Source organism: Bos indicus x Bos taurus, chromosome 13, assembly GCF_003369695.1.
Source record: "Bos indicus x Bos taurus breed Angus x Brahman F1 hybrid chromosome 13, Bos_hybrid_MaternalHap_v2.0, whole genome shotgun sequence".
In the NCBI taxonomy this organism is placed as follows: domain Eukaryota; kingdom Metazoa; phylum Chordata; class Mammalia; order Artiodactyla; family Bovidae; genus Bos; species Bos indicus x Bos taurus.
The window spans coordinates 54,345,872-54,364,729 of NC_040088.1; the positions used below are offsets into that span (position 1 = coordinate 54,345,872).

General features: G+C 43.6%; 1 protein-coding gene across 2 annotated transcripts in view; it reads left to right on the forward strand.

Moving 5' to 3' along the window:
• Positions 1 to 370: 370 nt before the first annotated feature.
• Positions 371 to 18,858, forward strand: part of FRMD4A (FERM domain containing 4A) — a 682,056-nt gene continuing 663,568 nt past the window's right edge. The window contains exons 1-2 of one of the 2 annotated variants that reach the window (XM_027559897.1): positions 371 to 760; positions 1,181 to 1,305. In XM_027559897.1, coding sequence (XP_027415698.1) covers positions 1,261 to 1,305 — 45 coding nt within the window. In that variant the 5' untranslated portion in view covers positions 371 to 760; positions 1,181 to 1,260. The remainder of the gene's footprint in view (positions 761 to 1,180; positions 1,306 to 18,858) is intronic. The other variant, XM_027559895.1, reaches the window with a different exon arrangement.

Below are 18,858 nucleotides of genomic sequence, written 5' to 3' on the forward strand. Positions count from 1 at the left end.
CAGCAGGTGAATAAAAGGAGAAATCAGAAAAGGGCATGAGAAACTTGCCAGAAGTATTAGTAATTGCTATTTTTAGTTGAAAAGGTGGACTCCAGAAGAAGATATAAGCTTGGCAGTGCTCATAAAAAAGAAAGAAAGAAAGATGATTTAATTTTCTTAAATCTTTGACTCTGGGAAGCCTTTATACAATAAGCCTGGGCCGACTTCTTTTTTTCCATTGACATCTTCCCAGGAAAATGCTGCATGATATGATTTTCAAGGCTAATTTGCTTTTTTTGTCTTAAGCACTGTCCCTGGCTACAGATTATCCTTCCAAGCCTCCCTAAGATAGAGAGTCTCCTTCAAAATTCCTAACAGGCAGCCTGGTGGAGAGATGGGAGGGAAAGGAGGGAGGGAGGCAGGGAGGGAGGGAGGGAGAGAGAGGTAGAGGGTGTCTGTCTGCCGTGTACATGTGGTGCAGGCAGGGAGATCAGAACGCTCACGGAACAGGCAGTGTAATTACATGGCCCTCGGAAGTATGTTAGCCCCACGGGGAACTCGGCTTGCCTGTCTACTTGGGGAGGAAAAGTAGATTTGGGGATGGTGGAAGGGGTCAGTTCATAACTGACTTCCTGCTTGGTTCTGGTGAGAGCATCTGCTCATCTCCAGTGACTGCCTGATGCTCGTGGTCAGGCTCCGCTCTCTCGCTCCCAAAGACTTGATTTTGCAAAAGGGAACACACCTTTCTGCAGGAAAGAAGACTCTGACCAGACTGCGAGCGGTAGGTTGACATCCAGCTTGTTTATGCAGCAGAATTGCTGAGAGATGCAGAGAAGGCGGGGAGGGGAGGTTATTCGGGCTGCCTGATTTATCTGCAATGGGAAATGTTTTATTTTAATTGTCAGTTAAAAGAAGAGTTGCTGCCTAGGCTCAGGTGCCAGTGAAGCATCTCAGCTTTTATATTTGCGTCTGATGTGGCTTCTGTGCTTGCACGGCTTAGGGAAGCTAGGCAAGGTTCACCTTTAAAAAACCTGCAGCTTCCTATTTTTCCTCTTTTTCTCCTTTCTCTCCCTAAGCAGAATTCCCACCCCTTCTCACCAACATCTCCTTGACCTCCCCTGCCACCCCATGTGAAGTGTGTCCACTCAGTGTCTTGAGCCCTTTTGCACCTGAGTCTGAATTTTTTGCTGTTTTGCTGTAGGTTTCTGTGGATGCTCTGCAGTTGCCCAGGGCCCAGGCGGACTGAGTGTGCAGGAGGTTCGTGCATAGGAATCGGAGACCATGGCAGTGCAGCTGGTGCCAGACTCCGCGCTCAGCCTGCTGATGGTGAGTGCTCGGGAGGAGGTGGGGCCCGGGCAGCGCCCAGCTTCAGCCTCTCCGCATCACACACCGCACACCGTGGGCTGCTGCTCCTGCTGCTTCAGTAGCTGCAGACATGTTCAAAATCTCTGCTTTATCCCACACACTGTTCTGAAATGATTTCTTGAGTAAAGAATCTCAGCCATGACAAAGCACTTCCAGGGAAAAGAAGCCTTAGATTTGCCATTTTAGAAACTTGTTGCTTAATGCTATTTTGAGAGATGAGTTTGCAAACAGGTGCTGAGAGCCTCCGGAAATAGATTCCTACCAACGCCTCCCCATGGATCTCAGCATCCTCTCCCTGCCCCGCATGCGCCTTTTTTTTTTTTTTCCCAATCTAAATCCAGGAAATTGGATTCGTTTGTTTGTTTATTTACGTCTTCTCATGGCAACCGTGTAATTTTTTGCCCACGGCGTGATAGAATAGGCCTTTGATTCCAGGTGACCATGTATCTACTCAGATTTCCCCATAAAAACAGCCCATGGGGTTGGCCTGTGGCCTTTTGTGGCACTGGGGCTGCAGAGCTGGAGAAAGCTTATCTCCCAACCACAAATGAGGAGACCATGGCAAGCTCTGTATGGATCACTGACCTACTTTCAGCTGCTCTGTGATTTCTATTATCACAAGGTCAGTGGCATTGCCTTGTTTTTACTCGATCGACCTTTTGCTGGACCCTGGGTTCAGGGTTTGCTTCTACTCTCCTGTGGCTCCACCCTCCTCCTCACCAAGTAGCCCACGTGCCCTGGGGATGCTGGCGGAAGCAGCCCACATTAAGCTGGGTATGTGAATGGGTGTCACAGAGACACGGGAGATTTTACATACAAAGCATAAGTACTTCTGCTATGTGCATTGACCTCTCCTTTCCGGTGGAGAAGGGGAGATGCTGCTTTTTGGAGACCTGGGGAATTTATTACAACTGCTTGGAAGATGAGCGGGCTGGGAGCCTGTCTCCTGGGTGGTGAGCCAGGTCAAGCTAGGAGACAGATCCCTTGGTTCTGCATTATCCCAAATGTGGTTTAGGCCACAGAGGTACTTGAAATAATTGAGATCTCATGAGCCTCTGCTGGCTTCTGATGTCACGGGGGAGAAGGATGGAAAAGAATGAAAGTTGTTTTCTGGACAAATTAGCCTTTATACATTTTCCTTCCCTCATAACTTCTATTGTTTGGTGATGCTTTAGCCTCCATTGTCTACCCACAGCCACAGAAGTGGATGATGGGGATTTTGAGTATTTGTGACTGTGGCAGGCACTGACATGGCAGTGACTGTGAGGACCAGGGGACTCCCAGGAAACTGAGTCTGGGTTATATGCCAGAAAAGTAGAGATGTGCACGCTCATGTGCCACATGTATATTATCTGATATTGTTTAAATAATACAGAAATAAATTCTGTATTGTGCTAATGCAGAGCAGAAACGTGTTCTTGAGAAATGGCCTGCTTGCCTCCAGATTTCTGCTCTGAATTCTCTCCCGGGCTTCTGAGCACTGGGATATGTGTCTGTTTTCCTGGAAGCCCTAAGGTTGCATCTTTGGTACCCAAACAGCTCAACATCCTGATCTAGCTGCTTCTGATACAGACACACCCAGGTTCTCCTGTTCCTCGGGCTCCCAGATAGTATGGTCACCAACCTGGAGGTCTCTGCAGCTCAGACTTTATCCTCTCTTGGTCAGCGGCCTCTGCCCTCAGATCTCTCCCCAGCGCTCACCTCCTGCCCAGATTAAAGGACTGTGTGCACCCCTTGCTCGGAAGCAGGGGGAAATAGCTCTTGACACCGTGATGGACCATTAGATTAGAAAACCCTGGAGCATTGTGTGTAATCGGAGTCAATGCATGTTTTCTGGTTCATGTGTTGTTCATGGGAATTTTCCCCTATGGACTTAACTGCTTTTTTTCATCTTTAAGGGTAAAGCCTTAAAGCAATTGTTTCCCTGACCAACTACATGATGAGTCTCAAAAATTATAAGCAAGTCCAGAAGGAAAGAAAGAAGGAAAAGAGGCTGTTTAGCAGAGTTGCTTTGGCTGTGAGTTGAGGAAGGAAGCTATAAACATTATTTATTAGCTAATTGATCAGCCAATCAGTTCCCAGTATTTACGGAGTGCTCAATGACTGAGAGAAGAAGCATGGTGTAAGATCAAGAATGGGAGCACCCCCCACCAAACATCCAATGTGGGGGAAGTCAATATCAGGATGCCTGATTGCAATTCTGGTTCTGTGCCTTGGAGTCACTGGGCTGCAGGGAATCCCAGGGGTGAGGGGAGGAAGGGGGAACATATGTCCACGCCCATTGCTTTTGGATAAGGAGTCAGCCAGAGGTTATATTCAGTGTAGCCTCTAAATGGTTCAGGGCAGAAGATGTTTATTTGGCAGTGGAAATTGCAGCAGAGTCTAGAGCTGGAGAACCCTGTGTTCTGTTCCCAGCTCTGCCGTTCACTGGGTGATCCTGCGTATCACTTCTCTGTGCCTTAATCTGAAGGGGTCTAAACTGAAGGGGTCATGCTCATCACCAGGATTCTTTACAGCTCTGTTGGACATGATTTCAGACCCCTCGGAATAGTATTAAATATTTAGAAGAGGGCTCCTAATGCTTTATTTAGCATCGTGCCTTATTTGCACATTTAGCATGTGAACAATAGTGCTTTTGGAAAGGTGTTCCCATCCATGCGTCTTTTATGCCAGGGCAAGTATGTTTCATACTATTTGCTGGAATGGGTGAGCATTAGGATTTATTCACATTCTGCTGTCAGGCGTCCTACCCCAGGGAAGCCTGATTTATACTGTTGGACAAGAGCAGATGACTTTTGAGAAGTGCCTAATTGCCTTTGTAACTTGGGGCTGGGCATCTGGGTGGGGTTCTGGGTTGTACTGTGGTGGGTGAGATTCCACACAAGATGAAGGCCCTCAACAACCAATGAAGGGTGGTCTTGGAGAGGATGGGTGCTGGTGGTGGGGACAGTCTCCCATGCTGTGGAAAAGCCCATCTTTGCAGAAAACTTGGGAAGCAAGAAAATATATGCATTTGTCACACTGTTAGGAGCTTTCAGCCTGATGTGAGTAATTGTAGAGCAGGAATCTCTTGGCTGTGTGTCATTTGCTGAAGTCGTGTGAGTTTGGAACACACTAGAGCAGGTTCATTGATTATTTTGTAGTGACAGGATGGAGATACACAACCAAGGGGCTACAAGGTGGCATTATGACATTTTAGCTTTGAGATTCTGAAAGCTCAGACACTGATTAAAATTATTTTTGATGTAAATTAACCAGCTTGTCAATAATGCACATCATGCTTTTCTGTAAGCAAAGTGTCTTTATATATATTATCTCATATAATCCCTTCAATAATTTTATTTTTAAGACAAAATTGATAATCAGAATGTGGGAACCTGTCAGTGGTCACACAGCAGAAATTGATGGTGCAAAGTCTCAGAATTGAGGTCTTCTGACTCTTGAGCAAGTGGTCTGATACCATTTTAAAGCTTGATAAACGGGCCACCAGCATCTTCTGACACTTTGGATCAGGCCCTCAAGGGAAGCCTCACCTTGGAGCTCTTCTGCATTTTCCATGTTTCTAGGTGGGTAACCCTGTCTTCCTGGTTATCATTATTCTTTTCCATGTAGATGTGTAAAATCAAAAAGTGGTATACCACAAATATATGACTCGAGACATCTGGTTTGACTCTAGCCAAATGAAGTATTTTTATATCCATCAAAGACTTGCTGTGTTTTCAAGGTCCCATTCTCTCAGACTCTGTTTCTAAGAAATTTCCGTTCTAAGAGTCACATTTTACAATAGGAAAATTAAATATGTAAAAACTCTAATTCATAAGTCAGATGGATTAGCAGGTGATTATTCTCAATGAAGGAAGAGTGTGAATTAGACTATCCAGCAGGTTCTTTCCATTATAAAAATTTGATTTCATATTTCTGAAATTCTAATAGAGTCACTACTTGGTTTGTTTTAAATAGATTCCAGTTGATAATCTGCTGTCCTGTAGCTTTATTTTTCTCATTTCATTTCATTATAGACTCTTCTATCTTCAACCATTTTCTTCATTTGGACATTTTCTTTTTAATTAACCAAAAATTATTTGCTGAGTATATGCTCTGTCCAGAAAAAGTTAAAACTGGTCACTGGCTTTAGTGGACTTAAAATCTAATTGGAAAAAAAAAAATCTAATTGAAGAGACATGTGGAGACTGTATTAGGCATTCACAGGATGACTTCAGAGAATGACATAAGAACTGTAATAATACAGTGCATAACCATTACCAAGTGAGCTCTGGGGTGTGCTGAGTTCAAAAGCCCTGGGGTGCACTGATTGTCAGAATGGAGGAACTGATTAAGTTAGGTATAGTGTTGAGGAATGGATGTGTTAAGAGAGCAGATTTGAGGTGAGAAGAGTGATGGAATTACACTTAAATCTATATTGTGTTTGGGCAATGGAAAATCAACTGGTTTGCATAGAGTGGCTATAGGTAACACAGGGTTAAAAGGTCAGGAGAGTAGATGGGGTGTGACTAAGTTCTAGTTCTATTTGTTGTTGTTCAGTCACTAAGTTGTGTCTGACACTTTGTGACCCTATGGATTGCAGCATGCCAGGCTTCCTTGTCCTTCACTATCTCCTGGAGTTTGCTCAGATCCGTGTCCAGTGAGTTGGTGATATTATCTAACCATCTCATTCTCTGCTGCCCTCTTCTCCTTTTGCCTTCTGTCTTTTCCAGCATCAAGGTCTTTTCCAATGAGTCAGCTCTTCACATCAGGTGGCCAAAGTATTGGAGCTTCAGCTTCAGCATCAGTCCTTCCAATGAATATTCAGGGTTGATTTCCTTCGGATTAACTGGTTTGACCTCCTTGCAGTCCAAGGAACTCTCAAGAGTCTTCTCTAGCATCACAATTCGAAGCATCAGTTCTTTGGTGCTGAGCCTTCTTTATGCTCCAACTCTCACATCTGTACATGACTACTAGAAAAACCGTAGCTTTGACTATATAGGCCTAATTTTCACCTAAATTTGACCAGTGACAGATATCTATTCAGAATTTCTTTTTTTTTTTTAACTTTACAATATTGTATTGGTTTTGCTGTATATCAAAATGAATCCACCACAGGTATACACGTGTTCCCCATCCTGAACCCTCCTCCTTCCTCCCTCCCCGTACCATCCCTCTGGGTCATCCCAGTGCACTAGCCCCAAGCATCCAGTATTGTGCATCGTACCTGGACTAGTGACTCATTTCATATATGATATTATACATGTTTCAATGCCATTCTCCCAAATCATTCCACCCTCTCCCTCTCCCACAGAGTCCAAAATAAAACCACAGATTTTCACCAGACCCCAGTTGGTAAATGGCATGGAATAAAATTGAACTCTGCCTTGAGGAACCTTGCTCTTGAGTTAACAATAATAATCCTTATGTTTTTCAAAATGCTTTTGCATTTGTTGTCTAATCAGATGTCCTCTGCAATTCAACTGTGACAAGCACTCTGTTGTTCTCTTATATGATGAAGCTGAGACTCAGAGAAGTTTAAAGGACTTGCCCAACATGAAATTGAAATGTTACCCAGGTTTCTATGGTGGCTAACTCATAAGTTTGAAAATGTGTTATTGACAACCTTTATGGAAATTCAAAGAACAATACAAAATGTAGCCATCTAAAGCATTGTATATGAAATGGGACCATCTAAGCATGCGGCTTGGAATGGGGACCCTGGATGTTGTAGTCTACAGGTGTGACTGGTTCATTTATCTTTCTGGTTTAAAGTAGAATAATTATGCAAAGTCTCTGGGAAATGTCTTGTCATTGTTACAACTAAGGCAGTAGCTAAAACCCTTCTTACACTTAATTGTCTAGTTTCTAAGGTATGATTTCCTAATGGGTAAATCTGAAGTCTTGATATCAGTACTTTCTGTCATTAGTGTTTAATATATAAATTTATCTGTTCTCAGAAGATGAAATTTGAAATCAAGGACAGACAAATCACTTCTCTCAGATCATTCTTTTTGAATATATATTGTTTTCATTTTATATCAAATCTGTCTCTCTGCTTGTTAAAGAGATCTACTCAAACTAGCATCACAAAGAGAGGAAGATATTGACCAATATAATTTGGAAGACCAATAAATGACAGAGCTCCAGGAAAAACTCCAGGATCAAGGACTTTGGGTGATGGCCTCAGGACTGTTTCTCTGCCTCTCCCTGTATCTCAGTTCTACTTTGCCCTCATTGACTTCAGGCTCTGGAAGAGTCTTCCTCCAGCAACTCTGGGATTATTTGTGCTTAGAAGTTAGTGAACCAAACTAAATGAACAAGACTTTTTTTTTTTTTTTTTTTCACAAGTTCCTCTGTTACCATCTATTTGGCCCTGTTGGATAATAGGCTTTTCCTAGGACAATCTCTGGGTCCAGGAATGTGTTCTTTGATCAAGCAGGTTGGCTTCTGTCTCTAGACCTGAGGTGAGGAAGGAGGTGGATCAATGGGCTGGAAAATCCACCTGAATCGCATGAGATGGGAAGGGCAGGTTCCAAAAGGAAAAGAGCTCTCTGTAAGGGGAGAAGGGATGTAGCAAGGCAAAAACAATAGAAGTCCATTACAATGGTCATTGCGCTAGTTTACCATTACGGGAAGCCTACAGAACTTTCATGGAGGGGATGCATTGGTGAACCCTAAATCATAGGTTCAGTTTCACTCAAAAAGATAAATGGGAAACCCTAATTGTCTAGATAGTTTATGCTGGGTTGAACGAGTCTCACCATCACTCAAGTGGGATAATAATAGCTACTATTAACACATAAGATTTGGAATAATTCAATGAGATGTGTATGCAGAGTACTTAGCACTGTTCCTGGACCAAAGTTAATGTACAGTAAGTCCAGCTATCCCTAAGTATCCCTGGGAGGTTAGTTTCAGTACTCCAGTGGAAACCAAGGTCCTCAAGTCCCCTGTATAAAATGGTGTAGAATTTGAGTATAACCTACCCACATCCTCCCATGCACTTTATTTTTTTTCCTGTTTTCTAGGTAATAATTTATTTTATTTTTTAACTTTACAATATTGTATTGGTTTTGCCATATCTCCCATGCACTTTAAATCATCCCCTGGGTTACTTATAAGACCTCATACAATGTAAATGCTATGCCAACAGTTGTTATGCTGTATTGTTTAGGGAATAATGACAAGAAAAGAAATCTGTGCATGTTCAGCTCAGACATAAACATCATAGGTCTGACTATACAGAGCATGTCAGCAACAATGTAATATTATTAGGGATTGCTTTCACTTAATGATCTGAAAGAGAAATACATAGCATAAAACAGAATATTTAAATACAAATAGAAAATATAAATGTATCCTCTCTCTTTCATACACACACATGAACCCAAACCCTGGCTCTTCTCTCTTTTTTTGTTTTGGCTGCACAGTGCAGCATGTAGGATCTTAGTTTCCTGCTGCTGCTGCTGTTGCTGCTGCTAAGTCGCATCAGTCGTATCCGACTCTGTGCGATCCCATAGACGGCACCCAACAGGCTCCTCTGTCCCTGGGATTCTCCAGGCAAGAATACTGGAGTGGGTTGCCATTTCCTTCTCCAATGCATGAAAGTGAAAAGTGAAAGTGAAGTTGCTCAGTCGTGTCCAACTCTTAGCGACATACTCCTTTCCAAATGATTCTGTATTTTCAAGGTTACTGAAAGGAAATGGCAACCCACTCCAGTATTCTTGCCTGAGAAATCCCACAGACAGAGGAGGCTTGTGGGCTCCAATCCACAGAGTCGCAAAAGAGTCCCACTCAAGTTAGCAACGGAACAATAAGGATTAGTTTCCTGACTGGGGAGCACATCTGTGTCCTCTGCATTGGAATGACAGATTCTTAGCCACTGGACCACCAGGGAAGTCCCTGGTCCTTTTCTGTTGCTAACCCTTGTGATGGTGATGGTGAAGGTGATGGTGATGTTTGCTATACGATGCCTACAGTGTGCATGCGGTGAGATTACAAGGTGTGGGCTCTAGGTAAGTGGTGAGACACCAGGCTAACTTGAACCTTCTCACGGAATGTCAGAAGGATCATCTGCACAGGAAGAACTGGGTTCCCCTGGTAGATGTGGATGCTGTGGAGGAGGTCAGGGGTATGGGCGTCAGGATCTGTGGAGTTTGAGGGCTCAGGATCTTCAGGCATCGAAGACTGAGATTTCACAGTTGCAGATGCTTTAGTTAGCAGCACTGTTATTGGAAGCTGGGTTTGTTGTTTTTTTTTTTCATTTCCTTTGCATCAGCAAACAAATCTAGTGGTGGTTGTAAGAGTGTTGTTATTCCTCTGGTGACACAGAAATGTTGTTCCATCTAAAGATTGTGCTCAAGAATCATGTCCTTTAAAAACATTTATGCCTGTTGAAAGTCTGCTTCAAATTTTTCAAGTGTCCAAATTGATGGCTCTGCCTCCTTTAAATTTTCTGCATCACCACCACCATCATCATCACCTGTGAGGATTTCAGCATGTCTTCAACTTCCTTATTGGTAAGGGTTCCTCTGTGTTCTTCTACATGTTCCTCAGCATCACCCATGATGATGTCAGAGAATTCTTTCCCACCAATTTCCCTTGCAGTGTTCCTGACTTTTGCGTCAAGAGCAGGGAAGCTCCTGAAATCCCTGACTGCCTCAATCCATAATAGCTTCCAACACACATTGACTGGCTCTGGCTTTAGGGCATTGACAGACCTCTGTAATTATGAAGCGCTTCCATAAATCTGTGATGCTGCTGTCAGGTTGACATCAGATCAGATCAGATCAGTCGCTCAGTCATCTCCAACTCTTTGCGACCCCATGAATCGCAGCACACCAGGCCTCCCTGTCCATCACCAACTCCCGGAGTTCACAGAGACTCGCGTCCATCGAGTCAGTGATGCCATCCAGCCGTCTCATCCTCTGTCGTCCCCTTCTCCTCTTGCCCCCAATACCTCCCAGCATCAGAGCCTTTTCCAATGAGTCAACACTTCACATGAGGTGGCCAAAGTACTGGAGTTTCAGCCTTAGCATCATTCCTTCCAAAGAAATCCCAGGGCTGATCTCCTTCAGAATGGACTGGTTGGATCTCCTTGCAGTCCAAGGGACTCTCAAGAGTCTTCTCCAACACCACACTTCAAAAGCATCAATTCTTCGGCGCTCAGCCTTCTTCACAGTCCAACTCTCACATCCATACATGACCACAGGAAAAAACATAGCCTTGACTAGACGAACCTTTGTTGGCAAAGTAATGTCTTTGCTTTTGAATATGCTATCTAGGTTGGTCATAACTTTCCTCCCAAGGAGTAAGCATCTTTTAATTTCATGGCTGCAGTCACCATCTGTAGTGATTTTGGAGCCCAGAAAAATAAAGTCTGACACTGTTTCCACTGTTTCCCCATCTATTTCCCATGAGTGATGGGACCAGATGCCACGATCTTCGTTTTCTGAATGTTGAACTTTAAGCCAACTTTTTCACTCTCCACTTTCACTTTCATCAAGAGGCTTTTGAGTTCCTCTTCACTTTCTCCTGAAGGTGAGGGGGTTATGTGTGACCTTTGTGCTCTTGATGATGCCTTGATCAAGGGGCTGCAGTAGTGATGCAGTGCAGGAGGCAGAAACATCACTTCCATATTCTCAGCAGGAGGAGCAGAGATTGGGGTGGCTGGGAGCCAATGTAATGTCAGTTACAAGGAAGCTTGTGAATGGCAGTGCCTTCTCTTCGAAGTGCTTCTTCCTTTTAGGAATGAAGCACTGATGGAATCATTCCAAGAGCAAGATGGCCATTACCCAAGCCTTCTTGTTGTGGTGCCAGAACAAGTGCAGGTAGTTTTCAGTTTGGTGCTTAAGGGCTTGGGGATTGTCTGCTCATTTGCTTTTGTGACCTGCTGTGTTGCCACATGGCACCAGAGTGACCAGGTGATCTTTTCAGACTTTGAGCCCGGGGCTCTTTTGGCACTGGCATTCATGGATATAGGTGTGATTAGGGATCATCCTCCAGAACAAGCCTGGATCATCACAACTGAAGGCTTGCTCTTGATGGTAGCCTTTCTCTTTTCTTCTGTGAGTCTCCTGAGCTCTTCTGGGAACCGTGATGCTGCCTTGACATCAGGCCATGTGGGTTCTCCCATGATCTTTAAGTTCTTGAGGCTGTAGCACTATGCATAGCTAGTCAGCCTTTCCTCACTAGCTTTAAAGTCCTTCGTCTTCTCAACCTCCTCACAGTAGTTCTCATACAGACTCGTGCTTTCTCACACATCATTTTGCCATCAACAGGGACAGGTTTCTGTGACATGTCCTCAAACCACCTTTTCTCAGTCTTTGTAAGCACTTTGTCACCAACCAGAGAGACCTCATTTGCCATTGTAGGGGCAGCACAAACACTGCTATGGATTTCAGCTGCTTTCTGGTTTATTGCTCAAATGTTGGATTTAAACTTATCGACTCTATGGCCCACTTTGGCAAGTGGCATGCCACTTGCTAAAAGATCTAGGATTTTCACTTTTTCATCAAGAAATAGCCTTTTATGCTCTCTTAGATTTCAAGGGGTGACTTTGACCACTTGCTTTGTAGGAGTCATTTTTTTTTTTCACAGAAAGAAAGGGTGCACAAAACATAGCAATGTGTAAATAGCACATGCGGTTGAACAAGGCTCATTCAAGGAGTGCTGGTGAAAGGCTGAGGACCTGAGAAGGGAGATGCTCCAGCAGGGAATACCTGCCTATGCATCACTTTATTCAAGTGTATTCACTCTAGTGTCCAGAATATGGCTAATTTAAGTTTTGCTTTTTGAAGCTTTCTGGAATTTTCTTCCCCAATATTTTTGACCCATGTTTGGTTGAATTGTAGGGGGATGCATAACCTGTGGATACAGAGGACCAATTATATTAACAGTTGCTTGCTTTATCTTAAAATAATATGAAACAAACATCCACCCAAACTCATCTCATTGGATTCCTACAGGAGCCAGAATCAACCTAAAAGAAAAAGTCACCCAATTCTCTCTTTCTGTAACCCAGTCTCTGGACAATCAGTGACCACTTTTGGACAATCAGCCAATGGTTTTAGAAAAACTGATGCTCTGAGGGTCAGGTGAACCATTCTAGTCAAATTTAGATTTGAATTCCTGTCTTGAATAACTAACAATTTTTTCTTACCTTCTGAGGGGAGATGATTAAAATATGGACTGCAATATGTTCTCTCTGGCAAATGCAAAATGCTCACCATCCAGGCCTGGTACACATGACTGGGCAGCTATTAGTGCATCTCTGCTAAAAATTAATTGTGTGGCTGCTTTGCAAAGTTTAATGGCGGTGTGGAGAGCATATGGTCCTGGTGCAGGTAGCAGTTTCTCGTTGAATTCTCTGCCAAAATAGGAAATCTAATGGAACATATGGTATGTAGCCTGGTTGTAATCAAAGGTCCTGAAAAGATGCTTGACTAAGATCGTGTGGCACATGCTGAGCAGGACACAATTGCAGTGTCGGGGTAGAAGTGACCTGCATCTCATGTTGCAGAGTGATGAGTGTCCTGGATAACCCTGGAGATTGACATTTTGGTCTTGCTGTGTAGACCTGGAGAAGCAATTTCCCTGAGCGGTAGAGGCACTTCCTGTTCCCAAGAAACGTCAAGCACAACCATGATTTTAATTTTCATTTTACATTCTTGACTCTCTGTTGGTGTCTGTGGCTCAGGCTTGCCCCCAAGCTCCTGGTGATTACCAAATCAAATGCTTATTGATTTATCCTCCTGCATATCCTGCAGGTACCTCAGACTCAAATCACTCCAAAGAGGACTTATGTTCTACTCATAGTCTGCACATCTTACATCATTTACTCTGTCATCTCAGAATTCATCTTTGACTCTTTCTTCTCCCTCATCCCCCTTGTCCAGTTATCTCCAGGTCCTGGTACTTCTGCTTCCTTCTCTTTTTCCCTATCTGGCTCCTCCTCCCCATCCTCCCTCACTCCCACCACTGTTTAATAAGTCTATAATCTCATGTACCTGGGCTAACTGCAGAGCCACCTACCTGGTCTCTCTGCTTCTGCCAGACACAGAACACTCCTTGAATTTGTCCACTTTGCTCTTTTCTCATGCTGCCTCTTCATCCCTCTGCACATGTTCCAGAGTGATATTTACAAAAGAAAGGTCTACTTTCTAGACCTAATATCCTCTGATTATACCCAATTACACACAGAATAAGGCTCAAGCTTTTCAGTATACCATGTTGGTCACTTCAAGCTCTGGCCTCTGCTCACCTGCCTGGCCTTATGTCCCACTGTTCCCTCCACCAACCTTCAAAATTCCTATGTTAGCAGTTGTATGATATGTTCTTTCCACTATCTGGATTCTCAATCTTTTAGTTTCCCCTTTATTTCATTCACATACACACCCCACCCCCCACCCCCCCCCCCACCACACACACATTTTTTTCTATCATCTCATTTATTGGTAACACTGCTGTATAATATTTGACTTTTATATCTATTTTCCTTAGTAGAGTGTGAGCCCATCAAAAATAGAGAATACTTGTCATTTATTCATTCAACAAATATTTACTGAATACCTACTAGTTTCTGGACAGTTTTAATGTAAAGGATGCAGCAGAAAACAAGCTGAATGAGGCTTCTGCTGTCCTTGAGATTACATTCTCTGGGGGGAGATTTAAAAAATAAACATATTGAAAATAAACAGAAATATAAATGTTTAAGAGCCCTGCTGGGAAGGTAAAGCAATCATGGGGAGACACTACTCTAGTTTTAGAGTAGGTGATCAAGGAAACCTCCTAAGAGTAGGTGACTTTTAAGCTAAAGAGCAGTTGGTAACAAGGAATCAATGGTTGGAAGCTATGGGCTAGGCTTTTCATCCAAAGAAAAGGCTATAGGATCAGAAGGAGTTTAGCAAGTCCCAGTGCCTGGCACTGCACTCGGTAAATTGAGTAGATTGATGTCTGGATCCAACACTGCCAAACATTAGCCCTGGGCCAGGCTCTGGGAGGAATCTGACGTAAGTACAGCTCATAGTCCTTATCCAGAGCTTAAATCTCTTTATAGAAGTAGAATTACAGAAAACATTGATGTACCACTGCATGAAAGGAAATGGCCCCAAATTAATGGGTGTGGTGCCAGCAACATGTTGGAAGGTGTTCAGAGGCATGTGGCTGTGGTCAGGGCGACAGGAGAGTGAAACTTAGAGATCTAGCTAACACAGACTCTGTGGAAGAAAAGGACATCAAGTCATGTCAAAGGTGCATTTCACCCCAGTTTTATTGCTATATAATTGACATACAATATTGTGTTAAGTTTAAAGTGTACAATATGTTGTTTTGATACAGTTATATACTGGACAGTGATTACCACCATAAAGAATTCATCCACCAAATGGACAAATTCATTAGCTAACCCATCCTTCTTGCCATATAATTACCAGCTCATTTTTGTGATAAGAGCATCTAAAATCTACCCTCTTAGCAACTTTTGAGTATGTAATACCTCATTAACTGTAGTTACCAAGCTGTACACTAGATCTCCAGAATTTATTCACCTCCTAACTGGAAGTTTGTACCCTTTGATCAACATCTCGCCTTTTCCCTCATCACAGCTCCTGGTAACTCCATTCTACTCTCTGTTTCTGTGAGTTCAGCTTTTTTAGATTCCATGTATTAGTGATATAACAAACACAGTAATGTCTTGCTCTTTCTGGCTTATCTCACTTAGCAAAATGCCTTCAGGGTCCATCCATGTTGTTGCAAAGGCAGGATTTCCTTCTTTAAATGACTGAACAATACTCCATTGCATATATATTTCATATCTTTTTTATCCAGTCATCCGTTGATGGGTGCTTACACTGTTTCCATGTCTTGACTAATGTACATAGTGCTGCTGTGAACATGGGTGTTCTCACAGACATCTCTGTGAGACCTTCATTTCATTTCCTTTCCTTTGGATAAATACCCAGGAGTGGAATTGGGGTGTATTTATTTTTGATGGGAGAGGGAAAAGAGAAGGTATCTTCCCAGAAAAAGCAACAAAATGAAGAGGGAAATTCAGGAGGAAATGGTTATAAATGGCCAAGCATGGAAAGGGGATAATGGCAGAGGTGGGGATGTGAAGGAGGGACTGGTCAGGAGCCAATGGTCTAAATGAAGGAGAGGACTTGAAGGAGGAAGAAAGCTGGTGAACTGAGTTGGGACCAGATGAAGGAAGATGCTACAAATGCTTCAGTGAGCACCTGGAGTGGAATCAGGGGCACTTAAGAGTGTGCCTTGGTTGGGGACTGACTTAATGATTGTGGAGCTGGAGAAGTTTAATCTGGAGGTGGCATGCAGGGTGAAAGGGAGAATTCAGGTTAGAGTCATTTTCACCAGTTCAGGCGGGGGATGAAGAGGCAGCATGGGAAAAGAGCAAAGTGGACAAATTCAAGAAGTGTTCTAAAGGCAGCATCCTCAGGACTTTACGATGGATTGACAGTAGGGGACCACACACAGGGAGAAGAGCCCAAGTTGACAGAGTGTTGGCTATTGGAGCTGCAGGGAGTGGGGACAGATAGGAACAACTTCAGGGTGGGAAATTCAATATGAAGAACAGGCTGCAATTAACTTAGCAGTCTGAGTGGAATGTGCTGAGGTAATAATAAGATTTCCCAGCAGAGATATGTGATGGGTAGCTGGAGATGCTGGTCCCTGTAGGTCCGGGATTAGATGTGAAGGGGCAGAACTGGGAGTGAGACCAGAAACTCAGGAACCCTGAAGAAAGACTGTAGGGAGAAAAGAACAGGAGGTCAAGCCTGTGCAAGGGGAATTCCAGCAGATGTGGTTAGAAGAGTTCCTATTACCTTGGCATATGAGGCACCTTTGGACCATATCAATGTTACCTTCACGGTGAAATTAATTTTTCTTATGTTAAATATACCACATGGCCTCATTGGAGCAGCCAAGGAGCTTTTTTTGCTAGATGTTGGTTAAATGCAGTTCCATTAGATGACTGCACTTCGTCAGATTTCTGTAGTGCGTGACTGAGCTGGGAATGTACCTAAGCAGATTATTACTAAACTTCACAAAGCAGCTGATGCGTCTGTCATGTGTGTGTGTGTGCACGTGTATTCCAATTATACTGCTGCATACAACTATCTCACACTGTGTGACTTAACACAATCATTTTATTGTGCTCACCAATTCTATGGGTTACAGGTTCCAATAGTTGATGATGGGAATGGCTTGTCTCTGCTCTAGTGTCTGGAGCCTTGGCTGGGAAGAGTCAAAGTCTGGAGTCCCTGGACAGGTGGAGCCTGGCATGTCCTGGAGGTGTCCCCACTCATCTGTGGTGGTGGTGATGTTGCCGTCAGCTGGGCCACAGCCGGTTGTGTCGACCACAGTGATTGTCCAGGGCCTCTCCCTATGGCTTGGGCTTCCTCACAACATGGCTACTTCCAAATAGTTGCACTGCTTACATGATGGCTCCGTACCCAGAACCAGTATCTGAGCTGACAAGGCAGAGCTGTGTGACCTTTGGGGACCCAGCCTCAGTGGTCGACCACACAGACCAACTTCTGCTGAATTTTCTTGGTTGCCAGAAGTCACTAAGGCTAGACTCAGAGGAGAGTCTAATCCTAAATGGAGAGGATGAGCCCCCACCTTTTGATGCAAACATGTCAACATATTTTAGGATGTGTTTAAGTCACCACAGTGTGTGTTCATTCTTTGTAATCTAATTGCATGTTCCTTGAGGGTCTTTTACTTGTTGTATTATGCACAATTGTCTATGGAATTTTGCTCCATAAATATTTATTGATGGAATGGTAGATTGATATCTGAATAAGCCAATTATTTATTTATTTATTGCCTATTAGCAAAGAGTTGCATTTGACTTTTCAGGTTTTTATCAAAACTCTAAATATCTGAAGAGTTACAAGTGTTTCATACTTCTATGCTATACATTCAAAGACTGCCCAGAGAATGTATGACTCGTGAAGAATGTCAAGATCCATGACCCCTACCGCAGGTTTTAGTTCCCACTGATGACTGGGAGCTAATAATGCAATAGTGTTGCTTCCTTTACATGCTTGGTATTTGGATTCCTAATTTGTTTTGTATCTTTACTGCCATGTGTCAGGGTAAAAGAAGGGTTGTAGCTTGGTGTTAGGACTGAAATGCCTTTTATTTTTCCCTCTTGAAGAATGTGAACATAATTGAGCCGTAATGAACACGGCTGAGGTCATTTCCCAGGGATTAATGACAGGGAGAATGTGTTCATGGCCTGAGGCTTAGTCTTCGGTCATTAACCTAGTTGGTCATTAATATTGTCCAGGAGTGCTTTATGTTAGGCCATTACAATCACTGCCATATGCCGCTACGATCGGGGACGTGAACATTACCTGTGTCAACAACTGTTTGCTACCTCCCCATTCCCCATGATTACTGGGCCAGGCAATACGCACAGAGTCGGACACGACTGAAGTGACTTAGCAGCAGCAGCAAGACCACGAAGCACCAAGGGCAGGAAAATCTAAAGCTTCCCTTCCCTCCTCACCCCTTCTCCCTTCTCCCTCCTCCCTTTCCCTCCCCGCTTCTTCCCTTCCCCTCTCTTTTAAAAATGTTTATGGAAGAAAGCACTTAGATAAAGTGCTAGGATATAGGAATAGATACGTAAATACCACCTAGTCCCTGCTCTCAAGAAGTTTAGAGTTTTGCTGGAAATGTCAATACGCAAATAATTTCAACACAGCAAGTTAATGTTGTGACAGACAAATCATCAACATGTTGTAGAACACAGGAGCACAGAGTAGGAACCCCTAAAGGGTGCTGATGTTTCAGGTGAGTTTTGAAGGATTGGGGATGGGAAGTGGATGGTGGTGCTCCAGATGTAGGGAACAGTGTACACAAATACAAATGAGAGAGCTGTATGTTTCAGCAACTATGTGGCATTTGGGTCTGGGAATAGTAAGAGGGGATGGCAGAGATGAGACCAAGATCCTGGCTAGGCATGGACACAGGCTGCTTTCTGAACAAATGGTAAGGAGTTTGAACTTGAAACTTCAAGTTTCAACTGCTGCTACTGCTAAGTCACTTCAGTCGTTGCACTTCTGTGCAACCCCATAGACGGCAGCCCACCAGGCTCCCCCGTCCCTGGGATTCTCCAGGCAAGAACACTGGAGTGGGTTGCCATTTCCTTCTCCAGAGTATAAAAGTGAAAAGTGAAAGTGAAGTTGCTCAGTCGTGCCTGACCCTCAGCGACCCCATGGACTGCAGCCTTCCAGGCTCCTCCACCCATGGGATTTTCCAGGCAAGAGTAGTGGAGTGGGGTGCCATTGCCTTCTCTGTGATACTTACTAAAGGTTGCTAATGCTTTTAAACATGAGATGATGTGCTCAGAGTTGGGATGCAAGAATATCACTTAAGAAGTAGTACAGAGAATGGATAGAAAGAAGAAGTTACCTGAGGGGAGGGAGCCTGGGTAAGAAGATATAGAAATCATCCTGTTGGCAGTCCAGTTGGACAAATGCCAGGCCAGTGGGGATGGAGGAAAGG